This window comes from Spea bombifrons, chromosome 2 (genome assembly GCF_027358695.1).
Source record: "Spea bombifrons isolate aSpeBom1 chromosome 2, aSpeBom1.2.pri, whole genome shotgun sequence".
NCBI classification, from domain to species: domain Eukaryota; kingdom Metazoa; phylum Chordata; class Amphibia; order Anura; family Pelobatidae; genus Spea; species Spea bombifrons.
In genome coordinates, this window is record NC_071088.1 from 120567152 (window position 1) to 120592400 (window position 25249).

At 40.2% G+C, this 25249-nt stretch overlaps 1 protein-coding gene across 3 annotated transcripts; it reads right to left on the reverse strand.

Moving 5' to 3' along the window:
- Positions 1-273: 273 nt before the first annotated feature.
- CAB39L (calcium binding protein 39 like) lies at positions 274-25249 on the reverse strand. 3 transcript variants are annotated; one of them, XM_053456292.1, is made up of 9 exons: positions 25088-25249; positions 11312-11447; positions 10835-10999; positions 8781-8899; positions 6519-6687; positions 4430-4489; positions 3054-3119; positions 1131-1274; positions 274-841 (listed from the first exon to the last, which is right to left on the reverse strand). In XM_053456292.1, the coding sequence occupies exons 2-9, from the start codon at positions 11420-11422 to the stop codon at positions 662-664; spliced, it is 1014 nt and encodes a 337-aa protein (XP_053312267.1). In that variant the 5' UTR covers positions 11423-11447; positions 25088-25249; the 3' UTR covers positions 274-661. The 3 variants fall into 3 exon arrangements, with proteins under 3 accessions (XP_053312267.1, XP_053312266.1, XP_053312268.1); XM_053456291.1 differs by having other exon boundaries at positions 25109-25248; XM_053456293.1 differs by lacking the exon at positions 25088-25249 and adding an exon at positions 24490-24508.

Below are 25249 nucleotides of genomic sequence, written 5' to 3' on the forward strand. Positions count from 1 at the left end.
ATACGGTAGCTTTATACTGAATTAAAAAAAAAAAAAAAAAAATAGGGGAAATGTTATATTCCTAAATTAAATTGTACCAAGTACCATCAGACAAAAATAAACCTAGCTTTTACAATTATCTCCTATTCTTACTGCAAGAGTTGGCCCAGAAACTGATATCACATCATAAACCTATATTCTATTAAAGCTCATAAGGTATCTTTGCACCAAAAGGTAGATATTGCTTACATATTCCGTCTCATCGGGTAAAGGAGAAGAACCCATACCAGTATAATAATTCTAATCACATCCACATTTAATACTAAAGGACACCATCAGTTTACTAGAAGTGCTGAAGATAAATATTTCCAAAATCTTTAAAGTTTACGGCGTCACAAGTCAAATCACTATCGCAACTGCAAGCTGGAAGAAGTCCCCTAATGTCATTTTCTTGTGAGGACAATCGCGTATATGCCAGCTTCAACTCCATACCCGAAGACACCTGATTAAGAAGAACGTGTTTACCTAGTCGTATTTTTTTTTTGTAGTTTTAATATAAAACTTTTACACTCTTGGCAGCTAATAAACTAATTTGAAACAAAAACATAGGCACTGACCATGCCATGACAATTTTTTTTTTTTAAACACTTATTTTTCGTTAGATGCCAGTAGCATAAAATCTTCATGGGGTGGGCTTTTTCAAGTCTCGGATTTGCTTGATCAAGTAATTCTTTTCATCGGAGAATTGTTCATCGTCTGTTCTCTCCTTTTGGAAGCTGCTCAGGAACTCGATCAACTTGGTCTGGTTTTTTAACAGGATGTCCACAATCGGCTGTGTTTTGTTTGGATTTGCGACAAATACCTAGAAGGCCAAGAGACGACGTGAAAATCATTTGTCTGCAGAGGCAGCTGTACCAGTCTGGTTTTAAATCCACACGTGAAGACTGTCAAAATCATATCTTTTAGCATAACTGAATTCATTCATTAAAGTTTTATCCCTTAATCCCATGGGAACAACATAATGCTCTTTATCATTAAAAATGAGACGTTAGTACGCATATAAACGGCAGAGGAGAGTAAGTGAAGTTGTCCTGACGCTGTAGAAATTAAAAACAGACCTGCTTCGTTGTGTCCAAGAGCTCCGTACTCACCTTAAACACGTGGAATGCTTCAAACTGAATGTTTGGGCTTTTATCTCTTAGGAGATTCATCATGAGCTTCAGATTTTCTGGTTTACTTATGTATTTTGTCATGATGGAAAAGTTGTGTCGATCCAGGAGCAGCTCACCTAGCAGCTAAAAAAAGCAGAATGTCTTTAAAAACAGCGGGCAACAGGTTTGGTCCATAATAGGCTGTCTGGTTTAGAGGTGTATTAATTGCTTCAGCTATAAACGGGTACATTAAGAAACGTTCATAAATAAAGTCCCCTGTAAATGTGTGTTATGTTACATGCTACTTGTTATGTCTCGTCTACCCATTGTACAGCGCTACGGAATTTGATGGCGCTATATAAAATAATAATAATAATAATTTTCAATGATATTCCCCCACTCCCTAACTGCCTCTACTGAAAGCAGGACGTGTACTTGAGTACACACTCTGCACGTGTTCATTAGCACTGCCATTAACATCAAGCAGAGGCAGCCAGGGGACGGCTCTATGATGCCTTAAGCTTAGCAGATATTTAGGATATTAAATAACGACGTACAGAGGCATGTATAAATTATTTTATACCCAAAGGGCCAAAATCTGTTTTTGTCATTTTTACCATATGTTTTTTAAAAGCATGATTCCCCCTTTTCCATATTTCACGAACCCCACAAATTGTATATCAGTTTGTTCAGGAAACGTAGGGCCGTCTTTTAAATAGAAATACATAAAACGTAATTAGTAATAACAGATTAAAAAAAAAAACTATAATAGAAGAAAAAAAATACACCTTTTTGCAGACATTTTTTTTTTTAAATGCTGTAGCACACCACAGCCGATCAATGACCCAATCTATGTTCAGCGACATCTCCCCACATACATATTTTTAGATGTTCCAGAGGGCCACATCCATGCTTTACATATTACTCTATATTACATATTTTTTTAATACTATTCAATTCTTAAAAAAGACTAAAAGTGGTAAGGGACATATTTGATTTATTTTTGCTCTGTTCCCAGTGCAGTATGGTTCGAAATCCCCTTTCGACCCCTTTGTCATGGTGACATCACTTGGCTCCCAATCAATTTTTTTTTTTTAAAAATTTATATTTAATGTTTTCCTTTTTTTGGAAGGGGGAGAAACGATTTTTCTCCCTCTACTCCTCCTGATTGTGCTGTTCACAATGTTATCAACAAGCAGGGTTCCATGGATGTGCATTGTTGATTAAAATAATTGTAGGCAGCAGGCAGAGCAATGGGAGAGCCTAACAGTGTCTACAAAGACTATCCTCAAGTGAACCTCCATTGAGTGTCAGCAGTAACACCAACCAGAAGGCAATGCCCGATCCCGTGATCAGGCATTCCATGAATGACGTTTTACCGGCGCTCACAGGGAGCTCCGTTACACACAATCAGTCGCATGAAGCTGTCGACAAGACTAGTGGAGGTAATAGATTCCTGTGATCTAGCCCTGTCCTCATTCAAACCGTTAAATATCATGGTTCTTTAAAGGCCATCATACGCACTTTAATGCATATAGTAACTGCATCGTCCCATAACATTTTCGTGTGCATGCAGGGATCTCTGATACCCTAGTGCGTGTTTGCATTAGTCTTCCCATTGATCTCAATAGATCTTCCTTGCCACTGATTGGCTACTTATGTTGTCAATCAGTGACAGGAGAGGGTTCTCATTAAGCAGCCAATCAATGGCAAGAAATGTGAGATCACGGCGGAAGAAGGAAGCTTCAGATGCATGACTGCAAATTCTGTGTAAGATAAGGGCTTTATCTTTTAGCTTTTTGATTTCTTTTGGAAGGATGCATAATAAAGTAATCACAGAGGGTTAGGGTTACTAACATACATTAAGATCTCTAACTAATGGATATTAGACAGATCATGGGGTGATCTAGTTTTGCAAATTACCTTTAGTGACTGCCTTTTCGTCACATAGTTTTCAGAGTGCAAAAGCTTTTCATATTCATTAAATATCTAAAATAAACAAATAAAAAAAACATTAAACATGTTATTAAACATTACCACAATATTGTTACATTAAAATGACCTGCCCAGCAAAGTCCCTAGACTTGGTCAGTAAGAGTCTTACATTTTAATTTGAAGCTTTTAAAACTAATAAATGAGCTCATTGAATGACTGGTGGCATTCTTCCTTACAGTGGAATATTCTGGACTAGGCATAGAGCAACAGATCTGGGGTAGGAGCATTAATAGAAGCCCCTGGGCACCTCACTGGGGGCCAGACTACACTATAGCTCTGAATGGGGCTCTCTCGAAACCAGCCCAATTGTACTACGGACCATAATATGCTTTCCCGCTCTTTTAGGACCCCCACTCCATGTACGCTACCCTTCTGCATAAAACATATCACTACGTACTCATGTGCGTTATATTTTGGGGCAAATACACACATAATAAGCTGGTGATGTAATAACAAAACCTACTATATGTCTGGTAATAAACAAAAGCAGCTTCAATAGCGTGGTAGCCTTTTTAATCCCATAAACTGCACAGATTTTCAGACACACTGAGCTTTTATCAAAGGCATATAATAAACTATCGGGTCAACATAAATCCCCCAGCAGGTGAGCATTTCGGAAAACCTTAAGTATTGATCCTATTTATTGATTGATATCAAAGGATTCAATTCTAATGAAGTATATTTTCTAGTCGTAGTCATGAGATCCGTGGAAACGGGTGGCTTTGGTGATTCAGCTGCTGTCCAGGTGACCAATAATCTCGCCACGTGTGGGCGTCACATATAACTGTGGGACGGACCAACTTTACTTTCAAGCTTATTTGTGACATGTGGCTTTAACGTGTTATTTCGATGTTTGGCAGACCCCACACCAGCTTACACACTGACTCAATTCTGCTGCTATCTCACAGAGTAAGCTTTGGTACTGAAACATAACCCATCATATCATGGTTTTCCCTAATAAAAAGGTTTATTCATTTAAATAGAACACCACAAAATAAATATTTTCACCAATACCACATACGCCATTCATTCTCTGGATTCCAGCAAACAACCAGTTTTTCACACACATCTATTTTCGTCGAGGCGCGGACGCTATATTTAGTTTCCTTTGCGGCGATATACCCTACCGCTAAAATCCCAAAGGGTAGCGGAGTGCTTTCATTTATACCATATAATAACCTTAATACAGAATGTCTACCAAAGCCACTCAATGGTCACAATGACACAAAGGAGGAGACATAGATGTGTTCTACACAAATCTTGGCTCACCACTGAAGTTATTTTTTGGACATTTTTCCACTTACGCTATCGTAGTTCTGTTCTAGAAATTCTGCTACCACCAGCTTGTGTCTTGTCAGCAAGTCCTAAAACAATCAAGACAAAAAAAAACAATATTTAATTAGAAAGACCATCATAGATTCTACACACCGGCATTGGCCATTTCAGCTTACAGACCTCAGCGAACATTACGAGGGCCAAGCTAAAGCGAGCACCTCCTGGAGAAGGGCAGAAAGCTTAGTACCCTTGACTAAGTTACTATTTCACTTAGAGAAAACATTAAATGAGACAAATCAAAACTTTTTCGGTAAAAGTGCAAACTTTTACACAATTAAATAATCATGGGGGGGGGTGTAGCCATTCAACAGCTCAGCTGATTAGTTGAAACGGCGTCTTGTAGACCCTTCTCGCAGCAGATACGGATCACGGTCGGTCCTTCATGACAGAGATCAGATATTTAAATGTTCATCTCTCCAGCAAACAAGATCTATAATGATTTCGACCATTTCATTAGCATGCCTGCTACGAGAGGGGCAGTATCAATAAAATAAAAAAGGCATTCATTTACCAAAAACAAACAAAACGGAGTGGCGAAGATCAGCCAATTCTCCCAGCCTTCAGCGAGACCTTTTCCTCTTTCTAATCAAAGGCAGACTTTAAAGCAAGCAAAAGCACTCTGAGTGGCAGGCAGACAGACTACACGCTTAATGTGTGAAGCGCTGCAGGAATCCCCAAAGCTCGTGCACACCGAGTCTTGCTTTACAAGGTTGAAAAAGATATTGTTGGACGCGTCGGTAAAACCGATAACTGCTTTCTTATTCAATACGGTGTGATGAATATTCCAAGGCGGCTTTGAACAGGGTAATCCGGATGAAAGCACCGCTGTATTTGCTCGTGAAAGTGTGTAATGCTACACTTAAATCTTCTTTATACCTGACAGAACCTTAATTATTCTGCTGGAACCCAACATTCCACACATTCACTGTTGTAAACATCTTAATACGAGTTTAATTACGTTGGGTGTACGCATTCCTGCTGCAGGGAACGTGCGCGAAGAGGCCTGTTATAGCAGCACATTTACCATGCTTCGCTTGTTTGACAAGCAGTTAGTAATCGCTTGTGATGGGAGATGCAACATTTAATTGGCGGTTTATAGACACGGAAAAGGGAAAAAACACAATTTTAATGGTCAGGTCACAGGAACACAGCATGTCGACACACCTTGTGCAGTGCATATATTTATACACAGTATATATATATGTATTGTATATAGCACTTTACTGACAAGTCTGGAACATATGTTGTATATCTCACTCATATCTGAAATCCCTAGTATTCTGGGACTGCTCTTCTCGTCAGACTCAGACTGATAGACGGCTTCAGCAGCAGGCTTTGTGGCAGACATTTCCGGAAATACTTTATAGAAACTATTAACTTGTTATGGACACCGGTATCTGGGTATGGTCATTGCTATTTTTTACAACAGAAAACATTCCTTATTTACATTACGTTTTCAGAAGGTGGACATGCAATAGTCCTCTTGTGCTTACTGATTACTTTACGGACTTATTTAATTTTAAGTCTTTTAATATAACATATTGCCGTAGGAATACAGGAAGCCATCACTATATGCCTTTTTGGTTTGACATCTGAAAATGCCCTCTGTTTACTGATTACAGTCATCATAAAATAGATCGTTATAGCTAAAATTTCTAAAATGAAAAAGTGTGTTAATAAATGATATATGCCCTTCTTGAAATCGGTTCTTTTCTGCCAATGTCCTAATTGCAGGGTAGAACGACACGTGGCGATATATTCTAATTCTATGTTTCTCATATACTTTCCATTTATTTTCCAGATAACATGAACCATATCCCGGCTTAGTGAATTTAGTTAGAAATAGTATTTTTCTTTCAGTATCTAAAGTCTAACAGAGCGTTACATTGCACGTCTGAGGCAATTAACACTCCCTGGCTGGCAGCACTTTGATTCACTCACTATGGGAGGAAAGAAATAATCAATCTAGAGAACCTATTTGCTATGACACCTCGAGGAAAACAAGCCTGGAATGAGCGCTGTCCAAAATTACGTAGACACCGATGTTAAATAATTTACCTTAAATGTAGCAAAGGCATCTGAAGCTATGTCGAATGTTGACATTTCCACATATTTAAAAAAGTCCGCAAAGTGCTCAGAGTAAAGAACGGTTTTGGCAAGCGGCTCGTGACGGACGCATTCCCGGAGCATGATTCCACAATGAAGGGCCACTTGGGCAGATTCATATCTAGAAAAATAAATATGTAAGTCAGTAGAAGAAATACAAGAATATTGGATCAAATCACATCATTTTAAGACCTCGGGGGTTCCTACTTGAGATGCTCAGATGTTTACATCCGAAGGAGACCTCTTGAGGACTTGAAAGTTAATGAGACAGAGAGCAGTACTCTCTCTAGCAATAAACATCCGGCTACCCATTAAACATATAATATGCCGTACATCTCTCCTGGCAAACTAGGCCAGTGGCTTCCAACTGAGACAGCAGCTGTCCATGTTTTATGAATATCCCGACTGGAAGACCATGGGACTATGCCTAACCCCTTCTCAATCCCGCCATCACCGCCACAGGGTAGAAGAGAATCAGGACACAGATACTTTATACCATCCATGTTAAACCCTGTTGGGGGACAAAGCTTGCACGGTATTGCGGCTTTAAGAACATGATTTTGATCACGTGCCAAGATAACTGACAATGAAGGGATTTAAGAAAAACACATACGATATGCCTTCATAACACATTGACCATTTCACTTTCCAGTTATTGTTGTTGGTCCCCAGGCTCTCTATCATTTAAACACAACCAATACGTTGAGCGAATTGCAATTGTAAACTTACTATGTGAGATCTTACACGTCTCGACAAAATAATGAAAATACTGCAAATTAGGTGTAACTTAAAGGGGAGCTATCACTCATAACTGAATTATTTCATGTAAACTACCTATAGCGCGTGCTTTTTGCCTGTAAATTGGTGTGCTTTGGAGAGACCATATTTCATCTCATGGAAAAACAGATCTTCATGTCAGGTTGGCAGAGCCAGAATTAACTAATAATGAAGAATAGGCAGTTATGGTATTATGGTATACACGCAATGTGAGTTTTTTTATTTTTTTTATTACACATATATATATTTATTGCTTATCTGTAAACAGTTATATTGGTTTTATGTAGTACACACATATAAAATGTAATCTGCTTGAACAGTTTAATAGAATAACAGGCTGTTTATTGAGGCGCTCAGTACAAGATACAGTAACTTTAGTGTAATAATGCTATCCCAATAATAACAGAAGATGGGTCTTTTGGTTCTTTTCTGCTGAAATTCCGGGTTTCTAAAATCATATGTTCGGCGCTGTGCTTTAAATAACGTTATGCTAGCTCCCCGCAGGCACGCGGCGTGTAATTATTAGTTAGAGGAAATTACTGCAGGAAACGGCAGAGCGTTGCTGAATTTCCTTCACGACTGCAAAGTGCATGCAGCCCACTGGAAAATTCCCAAGCCACGGGCCAACCACACACGTGCTACGCCGACGCTAAGTTTTCCATTAGGCGGTGGGGCAGTAGGTGAAAGCTCCTGGCTGTAATAATATGCAGATCAGCCGGCCGCAGCACCGACACAATGGAATTAAACTGGAAACATACACATCACAGCAACTGGCTTACTTTTGGCTTCCAAAGACACATTTTCCAAAACAATAATAAATCTTAAATATTTTTAATCGGATTAAAATTTAGTATCTGCCATTTTTAAAAAGGGAATGTGACTTCTCATAGCTATATGATCACTGTGGTAACATTGGCTACCACAGTGATCATTTAGCTAGAATACTTAAAACAAAAAAAAACAAAAAACTGTTTAGATGATTTAATTTGCCTTTAGAGACCCCCAAATCATTTTTTTAACTTAATATTTTTTATTCTTTGTTTTTTTTTTTTTTTTACAATCCTTTTACTTTTCCAACGGTATATGTTGGGGTTCTGTAGCTGCTTAGATGCCTTAGATTCAGGCATCTAAGCAGCACCCGGTGACATCACCGGGTGGATTGGGTGGTCCCGGTGATGCCCTTCAGTGTCAGGGGCAGATCGCCGGGGTAGGTGGTGATGGAGGTCCACAGACCTCCATCAAGGTAGGATAGTGCTAGCGACGGCATGGTGCCGTCGTTAGCAGTCAAGGGGTTAAGCAACAAATCAAGCAAACGGTGAAGACGTTCCACCATAACATGCCATTGCCTTTTTTCTTTAGAATACGTAACGTAAAGAAAACAAAAGCACATACAAAAACCCCCCCAAAGTATTGCCATAACAAGGTTTTCCAACCTACCCTTTGAGCAGCATAAAGAGGATATGTTGATGGGAGCTGATATACTCCACCGTGGGACTTCTGGTTCCAATCTGTCGTCTCAAGATATTGTTGAATATCTGCGACACATCCTTCTTGCCCTATAACAGAAAACATGGTTTTCCAGCATTACACACAAAAGAGAAAGCTATCTGCCGTAATCCGTTCAATCAGATACCTGTCATTCTGGGATATGGTTTTAAGTGCCTCTTTGAAATAATGATTCAAACATGTCTTCTGCTCCAGGAGCATCTTCAACTGGTGAACCCATCTACTGCGTATAACTGATAACAGCTCGCCCAGGAGCAACTAGAGTTCAGAAGTGACCTAAACAAAGTATTTGCATGTTCTATCCGTGTGATTAGTTTTAGTGCTAGATGAATGAGTAGCACACAGGCTTTTGGCACAGGAACAATGTAAACGACTTGCTGATTTGGAAGATGCGGCTTGAAATGCAAACGGCATCTCTAGCCTCCGCTCCCAGCTTATTGCGTTACTCTGCAAGAAGGAATACCCCAGTAACCTTGTTTGGAGGGACGCTAACCAAAGGAGGCTCTGTACCGACAGTATTTTAATCTGCAGTTACTTCCTAAAGTACTTCCATGCACAGAAAGAACTCCCATTCATTTCAATGGAGAGCACTTTCCTGCCACTGACTGGCTGCGTGGGTTGGGTGGATACTGGAGCTGTGAAGGTATCTACTTCTGTGTGAGCTTTCTGTAAAAGGCGAGTGGTGATTGGTCACAAGCGAGTGACATCATTATGCCCAGAAAAGTGGAAAACCCATTTAAGTTTAATCGGTGGAGGGAATAGGTGAAATTATTTCTCCTTTCTTTTGGTCCAAATGATTAACGTTACCTCTGTACTACATACTTTTTAAAATAAACTTGTTATATTTACATTTACAAATTAAAAAGCCCCCCAGATATTTCATTTAGAGCTGCAGGTGGGGCTTCTCTGTGTTGGAAGGGCTGGAATGCTATCCAAGAGTATCCCAGCTTCAAAGAAAAACCTGTTAAAATGATATTATTTAATCTTTTACATTATTTTGCCGTTTTGTTTCTGGTGTTTTATCATCATCCTTTTGTTTGTTTTTTAGGCATTAGAAAATAGCACATGTGCAGAAACGTGTAAATTCAAAAGACATTTTGATTTTAAAGTGCAACCAAAGAAGTCGTCCGATTCATCACAATTGCTCCTTTAACTTTTACTTCCCGAAAGGCGTTTCTTTCTGAAGTTTTAAAGTATGTCACGCAGTGTAAGAACAAGCAATTAAGAGTTTGAAGTTACACTTGATAAAGCCAGACAGCTTCATGAAAGCTTGTTCTGATTTATACCCTGGAAATAAACACAACTTACCTTAAAATGACCAAAGAGATGTCAGTTTTTGTGTATTTGTAACAAAAAAAAAAGCAGGAGGTTCTAACTGGTGCTGCTGGATTTACCGACGAGGTAAACTACTGCTAATCATAATCAAACCTCTAAGAAAGAAATAGAAGACATTCCGGAAGGGACGTAATGTAATTTCTATGAAAAATACTCCATTAATACAATATTTCAAGAATATTAAATGTATTGTACTATGAACGAACACCAATGTTAAATCAATACAAATGTACTTTCTAGTTGGCTTTCTTCCTTGAAATATTGCAAGATATGATAAACTTTTGGCTAAAGCTGGTAAATTATGGCAGTGATTAAAGGCATCTATAGAGATAATTGGCATGATTAAGAAAAGAAAAAACAAAACAAACAAAAAAAACACTACTTTCCCTAGGAACCCAAGAATGATAAACCATGTCTTGTGTGCGTACACGCAATGGTGTGTTAAGGCTTAGGCCATCTCTATGGTGCCCGTGCATGAGCGAGTGTAGATCCCCGTGGTTTGACCTGGCCACGCAGGGCATCACAGAGCACAGTGACGTGAAAGAGCAAAGATCTCTGCTACCGCGCCATGCTAAAGACCACTACACAAGGTAAATCATACACATGGACCAGAAACAAGAGCTATGTATCTATAAATAATGAATACTTGCCTCAAAGTCTATGAGATGCAGGTTGGCGATTAACATCACCAGCAGGCCGCTGTTATACAGTTCTTGCGCGAGCAGAGCAACGGTTTCTGTCTGCGGTTCCTTGTCTCCTGTACCACACAGAATCTCCTTTGTGGCTTGGAGGGATTTGGAGACCTCTTCGGAGGCCTGTGAGTTAAACGAGGATGTTTGTAGGCATGAAGTAAACATACGTATTGAAATAATAATAATATTGTTAATAGCACAAATCCAGTGAACATTATCGTAAACCACAGGCATCCAGTTACCTAGTAGTGCCCACCTAGAATCACCCCCAAATGAATTTGCCCCTTCCCCCACACTCCACCTAAGAAAAAGGCAGGTGAGGAGGAAAATGCACATTTTAATCATCATAATGTTATTTAAATGAGAAAAACTGCACATTTTTAACCATACCCCACCCACTTAAATAGTCTACCCAGCACCAAAATCCCCACTTACCTTTTCTGTTTTCTTATCCTGCTTCTCTAACAAGTTCATGTTTTCCTTGAGAGTTTTCACTATCTCCACAGGATTCTTGTGTGACTTACTGAACAAAGGCATTTTTTTCATTTTGGTTTAAGATGCAAGACAAATCCTAAAAACAACAGAAATTTAAATTATCTACATGCCTAAGCACAGTGCTGTTTGTTTTTTTTTTTATATAACATATTTGATTTAAAAATAAAGATCATTCAGCGCATGTTTTAAAGGAGAGCTGTTGCCTTCACTTTTTCACAAAACAAAACTGTTAAATATTTAATTTAACCCTTTGAGTACTGAGGGTTGGGCAGTCCCGTGGATTTGCCATAGTTAATTTAAGGAGACAACCATATAAACCATTTACTTTTTGCTTAGAGAAACATACATACTTTAAAGGACAAGTTTAGCAATGCATAGAAATCTAGTTTAATGCAAAATGTGCATCCGATGGCATGGACGGTACAAATAAAAAATCCCCCTTGTCAAGTCAAGCTACCGTTACAGAAACATATCCTTTGTCGAACCGTCAATTTAAAAAAAAAAGATACAAATATTAAAATAAGGTAATTGTTGTAAGCTAGAACATCTGACATTATGTGAATTTAAAGAGGGTTTTATCCTGATTATTGCTGCCATTGCCTGCGTTTTTCATTCTATGCCTTTTCTTCCTCCGTTGGCGCGGTGCGATTAGAACTTGCCATTAATTATTAAACTCACAAATGATTTCACTAAATAAGAATCCGGTCTCCAGATGAATGGCTGTGTTTGCTCAGTGACTGCACGGTAATCGTGTGAAACAATAGAACTCCAATTATAGGATGTCCTGCTACTTCACACAGATGAAAGCAGAGCGGGTTGACATTACGATAAGACCTTGACGTGTTATTTGGGGCTTTCTGTTTGATGTCCACCAGCTACAATACATGTTAATCAGAGCGCTTTTCCACAAACAGGACTGGGATTGTTATAAAATGATCTCGGCCACCAATTGAATGCCATAGTATTCTGTGACACAAGTGCTTTGTCAGCCCTATAGAATATGCCCTTTACTAGAAGGCTATGTATGACCTTGTATCCAAAACATTCACATTTGGTGTTTATCCGTTTTGAAGACTTGTTAATAGCAGATAAAAATCATCTGCGGGTTTCCACTCTGTCGCTCGCAACTCAGCTAACTACACTTGCCAGTTTACTGATGCAGAATTCCTCCCTCCTAATTACCGGCCGGCGGCTTGATAAAAACGGAACTGTCTGGCTACGGATAGCAAAACCCAATTATCTCAACAGCAGCCCTATTGGAATGATGCAGGATTAGTATCATACGAATGAAAGGCCCAATGAGAACGAAGGTCTCTTAGAACAAAGTATTTTCACATTTGTATATTTCACTAGGAGAAATAATTTCATAATCTCAGACTAAATTAATGATCCATGTATAATAAGAGTTTCAGCGATGGTCATACCTGGGAACTTCCCAATCTAGGCTACACAAGCTCCGTCTTCTGGGGGAGGGGCTTTGTGAGGGCGGGGCTAATTATCTAAGTAGGCAAGACTGGCACTATATAGGGCAGGGCTAGCTGGCCGCGTGGGAGTGGCTAGCCATGCTCCTCCTGAATGATGACGCTATATAAATGGTACTTTGTACAAAATGGGTGAATTCCATTAATAAACTGCAGGGGCAAAAATTCAACTGCATCTAACAAAGTAGAAAAATTACCAGAACTGGTGTTTTTCCTCTTTACTTTGTTGGAATGACCTGTTATGAAAGGTACTTGGGCTGGAAAAGGTTGAGAAAACACGGTTGCCGCACATATCTCCAAGTGGGCCAACATTCTTCAGAAGGCGACGTGAGATAAGATGAAACAGAATCAGTCCCAGCCAAAAATCAAAGAGATCATGTGATAATAACATCTCCCTGCTGGGCAAATGAAATGGGATGTTTGTGAAAGGGCCTGAAACTCATTCAACAAAAAACATGCCCAGCAGTTCTCCAACGCAGACTCCCCGATGCTGCTCCTGGGTTTCAGTGACCTTTGTACGCATACAAGTTGCAGCAGAGATCGGCACATGCTGATTTGTGGAATTTTAATATCAATAAAACCAATTTAATTACAGCATCTAACTCCCGCAGAGGCTACATTCCAAAGTGAATACACCTCTATTTATGGGACAACACGGGGAATTTAATGAAAGCATACCGCACTTCACATTTGGCCTTGTGTATAAGTGACATAAGGTGCAGAAGGTCTAAAATCATAATCAGTCTCTTAGGCATTAAAGCTTCTGCAGAAAAATTATTTCTAAACAAATACTACATCATTTCTAGAGGCACACCTTGTCATTTAAGGAGATTTAAGATGTTTTTCCCTGTTCAATCCACATAGATTAATCTTGCAGGAACATGGAGGAACCAGATCATGGTGGTGCCCCATCTACTTATACCAAGATCAACTCTACAACTCAACGTAAATACTCCTGTTCCACAAAGGTAAACCTAGAACCAGAAGCATCCTCAGCCAATGGCGAATTAATGAACACTGACCAGTTATCCAAGTGAGATACCTAGCCCCTCCAAGGGCTTATTTATCATAATTCCTTTACATTGGGCTTGCAGCATCGCACAACAGAGAAAGCTAAAACAATGGCCATTCTGAAGAGCATGGAGGCCTCTAGTGTTTCTAGAACACATTTAATGCAAGTATTTTAAGTTGTAGTAGGTGTGGAAAGTTGCTTCTTATGGAACAAGCAGATAAAACCTTATTTTTAAAAAGTAATATAATTTGATTTGAAAAATGTGCCAACAGTGGCTTGTGTTAGGTGATTCCAGGTAGAAATATCATTTACTTTTGCTAGTAGAAGGTTGAGAAATACTGATCTACAGGTTAACCCATTACTGAGAGGAACTACGTCCTCACTCACAAAGCTGGGGCTGCACATATAACTAAATACGATTTGCGCCCGATCAGGCTTTTGAACCAGAGAGCATAATACAAGATCAATGGCTGCATGTGTCAAGAAAGAAAAGAAAAAAAAAACAAAAAAAAAAAACAGGTAGCGATGGCACCATAAAGCGGAATCAAGTGACTAATAGGACTACAAGACCTTGCACTCCACTGCTGTGTGAACAAAGATGAAGTTGGCTGTGGTTAAAGTTACCTGAATTAAACAGGGACGCTCCTAGATTTGCATGAAAGGCACACCGGGGAAGGTGCTAGGCTGCCAGCAACCAGTGGGAACAGTCGGAAAAGTTATTTGCCGTTCCCTCCAATCAAATATTTATTTTACTTAATTTGATTCTCTGCAGCATCATCTCATCAGTAAAAGGAAAGACTCATTCCACGCATTTTTAGTTGTGGGTTCTGCTACTTGGCACATGGCCAGGGCTGATCTTCAAACCACGGTCTTGGCAGCTAACTTGCTGCTTAGTGGAACTTGTCAAAATAGCGCAAATTAACATGTAAAAAAAATAAACATAAAAGATGGCTTTTTTAACCAACCTAGTGGCAACGGCACTGTAACCAGAATGTGTTTAACAGACAATGTCTCATGGAGTACCCAAAAACATGTGGTATGTATGTTGATAATTACATCTTACAAGCAAATTAAAACGTTGGCCAACATGTCTCATGCTCCTCCCTTTTTACTAAGTATAAACGTACATTACAATTTCTATAAAATAATATACATTATAATTTATATACCTAGATCTTAGACATGCGCTGGCAAAACCATTAACAAATGGATTGAAAAGCGTTACAGGAGCAGCTGGATTTTGTTGTTTCATTTATTTTCACACTATCACAACAATGACTAGCACAATTAATTCCATGATAAAAGATTAATGAATATGAAGCACAGTATAGGAGTAGTGGTTTGATACATAATGGTTAACACACGGTGCTACAACAGGGGCAGAGGAGGTCACATAAAAGCACGAACACTCTGTTCTCCATATTGTTTGGACGGAAGGGTCCCAGGGTATTCAAACACGTGTGTGGTGTTTTCTGCAAAAGCAAGGATCTGGCAGCTTGATAGCCACAGAGATCAATATAAAAAGTTAGGATGCAAACCTCTATGGCTACCTAGCTTCTGAGATTACGCCAGCGCTGTCAGTCATGACTGGCAGAAGTACTTCCAGATGACTGTAGGTTACTTTAATATTGCAGGGAAGAGGCTGGTAACTATAGCCCAGTGGAACTCACATTAGGTCATAGGGGGAAAAGAGACTATATTAAAAGGGAATAATTGTGAAATATGTAAATTTCAATAGCACGAAGGACCATAAATAGATTGGGTTCTTTTTAGGAACGCCCTGTCAAACCTTCTGAATTTCATAAGACATACGACACCTTCCCTTATGGAGGAATCGTCAATAAACAAAAATGCTCAAATATTTCAATAGATGAACCAGAGGCTGAACAACATGTGACAGAGGGTGGAATTTAATGCAAAATATTCAAAAGCAGGTGAATTCAGTAGAGGCCCTGAAGAAGACCATCCCGGAGCCAAGTGAGGCATTACCTACTTAGACCTTGTGTGTGCTGTCTGGGGGAGGTTTTCCAGAGCCTGGGTCTGTCTGGGAGGTTAAGTTAGTGGGTGATTAGGCTGGTCAGTCTGGGCCAGCATAGTATAGTTAGAGAGGCTCCAATTGGGAGCTAGGATTGTTTCCTATATGATATTGTTTTGGGGTGTTTTGTACAGTTACAAATAAAGCACTGTTTGGCTGCAAGTTGGTGTTCCTGAGCCTGATTGCCCTAGAGGACTGTGCTTAAGACCCCTAACCGTGACATGTTATGGCCCTCATGCTACAGGGTTTGTCACAATATCTCAAAGTCACAGTGTAGTATTCAGGCTATGGACAAAAGGAAGGGAAGGGGAATTGGAAGTAATCATTTCAGATGGCTACAAAGTAAGCAGTTAACGTGGCAGCACTGAACGCAAGCAGGATAATAGGATGCCAGTGGATGGCATTAACAGTATAGAATCGGTTAGGCGTCACGTACAGAATTGCTTACAGCTGGCTTCTAAAATGTTCAGACTATAGGATAAAACTACCGTACTATGGAAACAAAGTAATAAAGTATGATAGAAAAGCATTAAAAGGAGAAGAAATGCTAGGACAAGAAGTCATAGTTTAAAACAAAAAAGCTTAGATGTAAAATGTAAAAAAAACCCTGAATGTTAAAGAGCGAGGGACAAAGTCTTCACTAATATGTACATAAACTCTATGCCCTATAACCAAATATTAATCCAATTCATGAATAAATCAAATAAGGGGGCATGGCTGCTTAGTATCAACAGTAGCCACATAAAGATTACTCCCACTGGGATTATCCGTTACTGGGACGCTCCAGCCGTCATACGCAATGTAACTCTGCAGAATCCTCCATATGCATCTGCTTCTAGCAGCCAGTCAGCGGCAACAAGTATTGGACCATGGAGGAGGATGAGGGCAGCTAAGGTCTGACAACTAGAACTGACAGATTAAGACAAACCCATACATTAGGTAAAGTGAGGCCAGGTTACAATCTAGAGGGAATGGGGTGTAGAAAAACAGAGAGAAAGAGGGAGAGGAGAATAGATGATCGTGGGAGTTGTTGTAGTGAAAGATACACTTTCACTATTACAACTCCCTATATAAACACTATAACACAGATGGGTTACAGCTGAAAAGACTGTACATGTATATTGTACGTGGTGATAATAATAACCTAGAGTATAACCACAGCCAAATTATTAAAACAGCCCCCTATTCATGGTATATTGTTATTCCCAAATATCAGTTGAATAATGAAATGTTCACATGTCATCCATGAATATTGATTACCAGAATTTCTTCACCCCCAAACCGTATATATGTACATTCGTGTAGAATATATTACTTTGTGGTTCCAGCACAATAAACTCTAGAACTGGTAAAATAATGTTACATACCAAGAAACAGGTCATTTCCACATTATTTTCAGAAGAATGTCTAAACGAGGCACTGTTTATTGATGGTTACATACACAATGGGACAAACAGAGGTTTATATATGAGACGCAACAGAAACTACATTTTAAGGCGTACTTATTGCAAACGCATCACAGCTGACAACTGTCGGAAAAAATACTTACCTTGGCCCCCAAGCAAATAAGCAGATCTCTAATCACAACACAGGTGAGAGTCTGGCAGCATACCTGAGAAACTAATGTATAGTCCACCGAGGTAAATGTCTTCGCTGCAAAATGATCTAGTATGGAGGTGGCTGTTCCCGGCTTCTATTCAACCTTGGTGGCCAGCCAATGCCCAATTGACTATATATATCAGAATCAATGGCTTGCAAAGGAAAGCAGCAGTAAATTTCCACTCTAGTTTTTTTTTTTTTTTTTTGCTGGGATCAGATTCTTGTCTCACTTGTTCTTTCTCATTTAGGCATACAGTTTCTGGTCGAAGCAGATCCCTCTCTCTCTCAATGTTGAGCTGAGCTCCTCATCAAAAGAATGTGAGCAAGACAAAAGAGAAAATAAAGAATTTGCCAAAAGGATCTTCTGAGGTTAAAGTCCCACAGAGAAAAGGCTTACTCCTGGAACCCTCCTCCTTACTCTCATTTAACCTCTCCAAAGACTTTGCAAGCAACGTGCACAGCTACAGCTAACAGCGATTTAACCACTTAACGTCAGCACAGTGGGATGTATGTTCTTGCCAATGATCAGATATTACCCTTGGCGCCAGGAATGAATTATTGAAATCCCTAGTGGCATAGTAGCAGTGCAGAGATGATGTTCAAAGCTGTGGCATGACCTGAAGTTAAGCCACACGGCTACGTTACATCGAGGGCATTTATCCTTTTCAGTAGGACTGTAAAGCACCCGGCTCCGCATCGTTGTACGTAGAACAGCTGTACCTGCTTTTGAAGGGGCACAAGAGACGTATCACAGCTCAATCCTGCTAACTCCCATCATCAGGTGGCAGTTGTTTCAGAGAGGGCTGACCTGACCTTTCACGGGACAGAAGGATTAAAAGAGTAATAAATAAAAACTGTTGAAAGGAGCTCTATCAGATTATTAACATGGACTAAGGGATGCAAGTTAAGAATTCCTAATATTCGCACGTAACGCTTTAACTTTAGAGCCACGAAAGTGCTGCCTCTTACATAAAAACGCTAATGTTTTTTTCTGTCACTTTGTTTCTGTACCCTGTAGCCCGTAAAAGGCCAAATCATTCACAAAGTCTCTAGACGGCAAAAGTACAAACAGGACTAACCTGATAAACGGGAATTGTGAAAACGGTTCCTTCCTGTAAATCTATCAACATTGATTTAACAAGTCAAGTGTGTGAACAGCACACACAACAAACACCTAATGACTGACGGAGGAGGCGTCACAACACTACAATATCTATATCCCAGCTCTGCTCATCATATACGGAAGCAACTGCTTTGTTTGATAGCAAAGTTTCCATGCATATAAACCAGCTGGGAATGCTGAATGACAACGGAGATGATCCAGCATTTGACTAGAACAAGCAGGGTGGGGATCACAACTGTTGTACTTCAGCAACACCTGTGCTTCCCACCCCTGATTTAATGCGTTCAGGCCATAAAAGGGGTAATTATGCATAACTCTTATATATATATATAAACTGTCAGAGAAAGTCTGCAGATCCATCTGCATGATCCTGGCCTCTCAAAGTACTTGTGCCAAAGGGGCGGAGCCACCAAGCACACCGCAAGGACAACATCTCCACTATTCGTCCAACCAGGTAGAGGGTGTGCGTGGAGGCTCCGCCCCATTGCGGAACCACTCAGAAGATAATGCAGGGAGACCCGGGGAAGAACGAGAAACTAAACAAGAAACAAAGTTGCCGGAGAAGGTAGTGAAACACAGAGAATGTAAGAAACAAAATTCAAAGGCAAATTTGGAACATTCCCATTTGTTCTCAGTGCATCTGACACTTTTCAGATATTTGCACAAGTGGGTAACAGCACTTTGGCTCTGCCATTAACACGTATGATAGTTTGGGGTGCCCTGGCTACCAAAAGAAATGACATACATGATTCCCTGTTGCTGTAACATCTGCCTTTGAGGAAACAAAGAAACTGCAAACATAGCTGCACAAACAGATAAAGAAAAGGGGGAAAATAAGAATTGTAAGAAAGATACACTTATCTGCACAGATCCAGATGAAGGCAAATACAAACCTCTTAAAATGATGCAAATTTGCAAAATGGGCAAAAGGGATTTCAAGATGTGCCAGGTTCTGTTTTGCACACAAAGCAATTTTGTCATTAGCATTGAACTGTAAGCCGCCAAAAGTTAATCACTTCCATTAATTCATGGGCTGCTAAAAAAGAAGACCAGCAGCAAATAGATATCAGGTACCGAAGCCTGAGAGAACCAAGAAAAACTTGGGGAGGAATTGTTAGAAATGGGAGCAGTCAGCGTTGACAACGTCCAGCACAATCCCTACTTGTTTGCTATAAAGCTGCTATTCAGAGCCGGCTTATCATGTCTAAAGGCTACGGTAAAGTTCCCCGTTTAAAGCTCAGTTTTAACAGACGGACTATTTTGAAAATATGTTTCATTGGTTGAAGCAGAAGTTTGGCCTGAATGACTTCATTCATCATATAAGCTGGTTCTGTGCATGCACCGATCAGACGGGTACAGATAGAACAGACTGCTTGTGTGTGCGTGTCACTTTTGGACACACATGTTTTTCAAAGGTGATTACATAGGGCAAAAAATGCCCTCGCTTGCTGCTGTGTCCCTATATATTTGCCTTCACTGCGCAGCAAGAACGCATTGCTTTCTGTGTTGGGTGACACATAAGCCTAGATAGGGGACACTCAGCACATGGGGTTCTTCTCCTGAAAAAGGGGTAGCTGCAGAGACATGTTTGAGGCAGAGGACGCCTCTCGCTTACCATTGTGCAAGGCGACAAGCATTTTTTATGCATGTTGGAGTAAGAGTGGGAGCTGCTTGTTTATCTGTTCTAAGGTAAATAAAAGATGAGAGTTGGTACCGTGTTAGCCGTAGAATTACAGGAGACAAGTGGAGTTTGAATGATACCTTTATTGGCTAACTGTGTAAATATAGATTGCAAGCTTTCAAGACCTCTCAGGTCCCTTCATCAGGCATGTTATACGATAATGTGAAAAACCTCTCTTTAAGTATCAGTCAAATAGCTCGGTGCAGCTTACAGTCAAAGGAGCAGACATACTCTGTGCAGAGAGGACATGTGTCTATGTATTTATGTGGGAATGTATCTATATTGACCACTTAACGACAGATGATACACGAATACACGGCCAGTTAAGGACTGATGACGTTCCTGGCATGTCACGGGAAAAACGCTCAGTTAACGTCTGAAGACGTGCCTGGCACGTCATGGCATTAAGTTAGCATTGAAAGCGATCAAATGTCGTTTAACAGAAAGTGCTCCCATTGAAGTCTGTGAGTGCAGCGGGTGTTGTTAGACCCCCTGGAGATGTCCCTGCTAGGGCTGGCTTATGTGAAAGAACTAATAGATGGAGTGGATTCGGATGAAGCTCTCCATGCACTTGCAAGGAGCAAAATATTACATTTAAAGGGGACACTCAACTATCACATGCATCATATGACGACTGGAGCATCGTTTTAAAGAAGAACTGCCACTTTTCCCCATGCCTTACATTTTAGAATAATAAAATCTATGAAATGGTGTTTGCGGATTCAAGTTAGAAATCTAAAAAACATAAGCAATACTTATTGTACCCATTACATGGGTTTATTTAGTGGACAACCCTGAACCCTGTAATGTGCATGGTTTGTGAAAAGTAGCATATAATCTTTAACATACCAGAAAGTAAGAGGGAGGAAAACATTTGCTTATTTTTACTGCCATCTGCGTTTTCTCAGATCCGTGTAAAAATCAATAGTCTTTGCGGATTAGTCATAGCATCCCCTTAACTGAAATGACCTTTCCGAAGCGGATATTACTGCTCATTTACACCAAATTGTCTCAGAAACACATTGCTAGATGGATGTTTATTTTTAATTGGTCCCGTGTGCAATTTCCTAAACGATATGAGGATGAAATGAAACAAAATGGGAAAAAAATGCTTAGAACTCGTCGGTTTTTACGTAATCGAGCTGAGTGAATTTGCTAAAAGCATGAGATGGAAACCATTTAGAAGCAGAGATTATTCACCATTTAAGTCCACGTCCTATTATGCGTTATATTTGGGATTGTTTTATAAAGTGAGGTCTATTTAGCAGGATACGTCCTGAATTGTTCAGGCCCAGTTTCCTGGAGTAGTATTTATCAATGAATGCGTAAAACGTAGACGGGGCATCTGTCATTAATTAAATTAATTCATTAATTAAATTGAGTTCTCGTTGTGGCAGAACTAGCGTTACGCTACCAATTTCTTCTCCTAGTTCCACCCTTACAAAGGCTGCTCGGACTAATAAACAACAATCAGTAACTTAACAAGAGAGATAACACAGACTCGAGTGATGGTGTGCTGGGTATGCCTTACCTCAGCCTGTAATCATTACACGAGTTTACTGCACAGGACTGTAAAACCTGGGATATGGGAAAGGCGACGGGTATGCTTTATGGCGACGGGTATGCTTTAACGAGCAACAGAATTCTTTTCAGGGGGAAGTTCTCGTTTAGTTACATCACTAGATAGAGATCTTTCATGGAAACCAGGAGTAAAAGGTCTTTAGCTTTTATAACGTTGATTCTCTAAGCAGTAATAGCTTGACTTAATTAGAATAATTTTTTTTTTTAAATCAAAATGTTACGCATAGATAACCCACCAGTAACGTGTCCCAATACCAGTGATCTCGAGTTACATCGTGGCACAGCCATTCCAATAAAGCTATAGCCAAAGTACTAGCCGCTGCTTCTTACGTAAATAACGTCCGATATCCCGCCGATAGCGCATAAAACGCTGTGTTTATGGGAAGATTATTCCGCGGTAATGGCGTTTCTGGATAAGTTCCCGATACGCTTGAGATTTAAGGACAGCCAGATATTGCAAACAGCGATCTGCCCTTCTATAAATATCGGTCTTTATACCTTTTGTTTAAAAGTCTGGCAGAGGATTTGGATTTGTTTTAGACAAAAAGGTTGATTAATAAAAGCCACGGAGATATAAATTCATTAAACTAGACCAAGCTCTTTGTTACCCATTCAGTAAAAAACTTCTATAAATAACTTGTTAATCTTCACACAGAACATTCAATGGTGTTCCTTCCACGATCCCGTGTAAGATTGGGATGGAAACACTGTCTCTTTTGTTCAGATATCTTGATATTTGAAATGAAATTTGCCAGGTAGGACAAGAGTCCTTTTAGCAGATCACATGTTACTAGAGAGAAAGAACGTTTCATACCGGCATTACAATAATGAAGGACTTTGTCTTCCGTATTATGTACCGTCAACCGACACCGAGAAGAGAACCTCAATCCTCCTACATCGTTCCTAATACATCTAGGGTTTAAAACACTGCAATCGCTACTGTAAGAAATAAAGAAAAATGCTCTTTATAAAAGCATCTATCGCATGTGTGAACTAATACATACATCGATACCGCGTGCCGGCGACTGGAGAGTTACGCAATTCCTGGTTATCATTGTCAGAAATGCAGATGTTGGCAAGTGAGTATTGCGACTACCATAAGTCCTATTTATTTTAACTAGGAGCGTTATTATCACAGAGATCTGGTGACTTGTATGTCCAGATGGCTCATATATATATATATATATATATATATATATATATATATACACTGATCCTCGACCACAATTATATATCCATGAAGAAAATAGGAGCGCTCGCAGGACTTCATATTAAAGAACAAAAATGACATATGACCTGAACTAATAAACAGGAGAGAGAGAGAGAGAGAGAGAGAGAGAGAGAGAGAGAGAGAGAGAGAGAGAGAGAGAGAGAGAGAGAGAGAGAGAGAGAGAGAGAGAGAGAGAGAGAGAGAGAGAGAGAGAGAGAGAGAGAGAGATTGATTTACGCAGAGTAAGCGGGTCCAATATTTCTTTCATGGCACTAAATTCAACATATTTCTCACGTGTCGTAGTTTCAAAGAGCAATTCCCACTCTACACATGAACGTTACCAGCATCTTATACAGAAGCAGAGGCAACGCACACAAAGCACGGGCCAAGCGGCATCTTAAGGGAGTCAAAGCAACTTCTGCCAGCCACCGCAGCACAGCAAACGCCTAGCGGCTCCTGAATCAGCTAGAACGTATCCAGATCATCCACAAACGTCTCCTTCTCCGATATCCACATTTCCGCAACACCCGTCTCTGTCCGCACGCCCAACAGGCTGCGATCTGAATTATTACTCTGTAATTAGCCGTTGGGAGTTAGTTTCCCAGGACTGGACAAAACACGACGATGATATTTCATAAGAAGTAAGCCACGGAACTCCCGAGAAGTTATTTTTCTATCACAATAGGCATTTCGGAGCGAAGCTGCGCATGAAGACGTGAAAGAATCCTTTGTTTACACACACAGGAAATTAATAAAAATATTTATGATTCCAGACTTTTTCCTCTTCTATTTCGGATGAGAACTTTGTATACAATCACCGTATTCTTCTGCGACAACACCTTGGCACACATGAAGAAAACACACAGCTACCCTAATAGTTATATTGACTCTTCTGCCTGCATTACGATCAGCGATAGAAAAAGAATCCAACTTTAGATGTAGCGGCAGGTAACATACACCGTGTAACACAGATCGGCGACCTATATGAACAGAAGCGCATCAATGTTACAACTAATGCCCAATTTTCACATAATTATTTTTTAAATATGAAGGCACTCGATCTGATGATTATTATTTATCATAACTAAGCAGAAAATTTACTTAATTTTCTTAAAAGGATCTTCTTCAGATATACCTGAGCCAACCGATAGGATTATGGTACCATCTGGTGGTCTTGCGGACCAAACGATAATTTTCCTTCCAAGAAACTAAGCATAGCCGCTAGCCATCTATTATCATTATTATATTTTATTTATATAGCGCCAACAGTTTACGCAGCGCTTAATACAATACATATATTCAAGGGGTATGACAAGACGAGAAGTGACAGAGTAAGACAAACCGATACATTAGGTGAGGGGAGCCCGGCCCGCAAGCTTACAATCCATACAAATACCTGTAAGAAAGCCAGGAAGGGTTCAAGAAAACGTGCAAAAAGAACCGTTCGGCATTAAGGAAAGTGAATATATTCCTGTGGGAGGAAACGTTGAGCTGGAAGAAGAAGAAGAATTGTTTCTGGGGCAGGAAACGCACAAACCTTCTACGGTAATAATCAATCCACATCAACAAGGGTCCCCAGCCGGACGGTCCAGATCAAAACCCCTCTTAAATATGGGCAAGTAAACTGCTTCCCATGTGAGCCACACTGATCTCCGGGCCAAACTCTCACTGACTTAGTCCAACACTATAGAGCAACCCTAATAGCTACCATCTACCTTGTGACAGGAAGTGTCAGTCCCGTCGGTTCAGCAAAACTGGCAGGTCCTGGTGTACAGGAAGAGGGTATGGGGTGTGTGTACACATGCATCTCTTCTTAAAACATCACATCCTGTAGCTGCTAGCGAACGAGCTAAAGCTGGCGCGAAGCCAAGTGTTCAGACACTTCTCTAGAGGAGAGGCCTGAGGGGGAACCCCCATATCGAGTGACGTGCAGCCTGCCACAGACACTCAGCTGGGCGGATACACGAACACACCACGGCTACGACTAACAATACCCGAGCTCAAGGTAAACGAACCCCGTGTCCAGCGCTCCGTGGTGCCCGGCTCTCTTTCGGTTCTTCCTGCCGCTTTCGCTCTCCAACCTCTTGTGTCAGGAAGAGCCGGCGCTTCCGTACTGGGCGGCCCAACTCTGACACTGCGCCGCTGCTATGGAAACG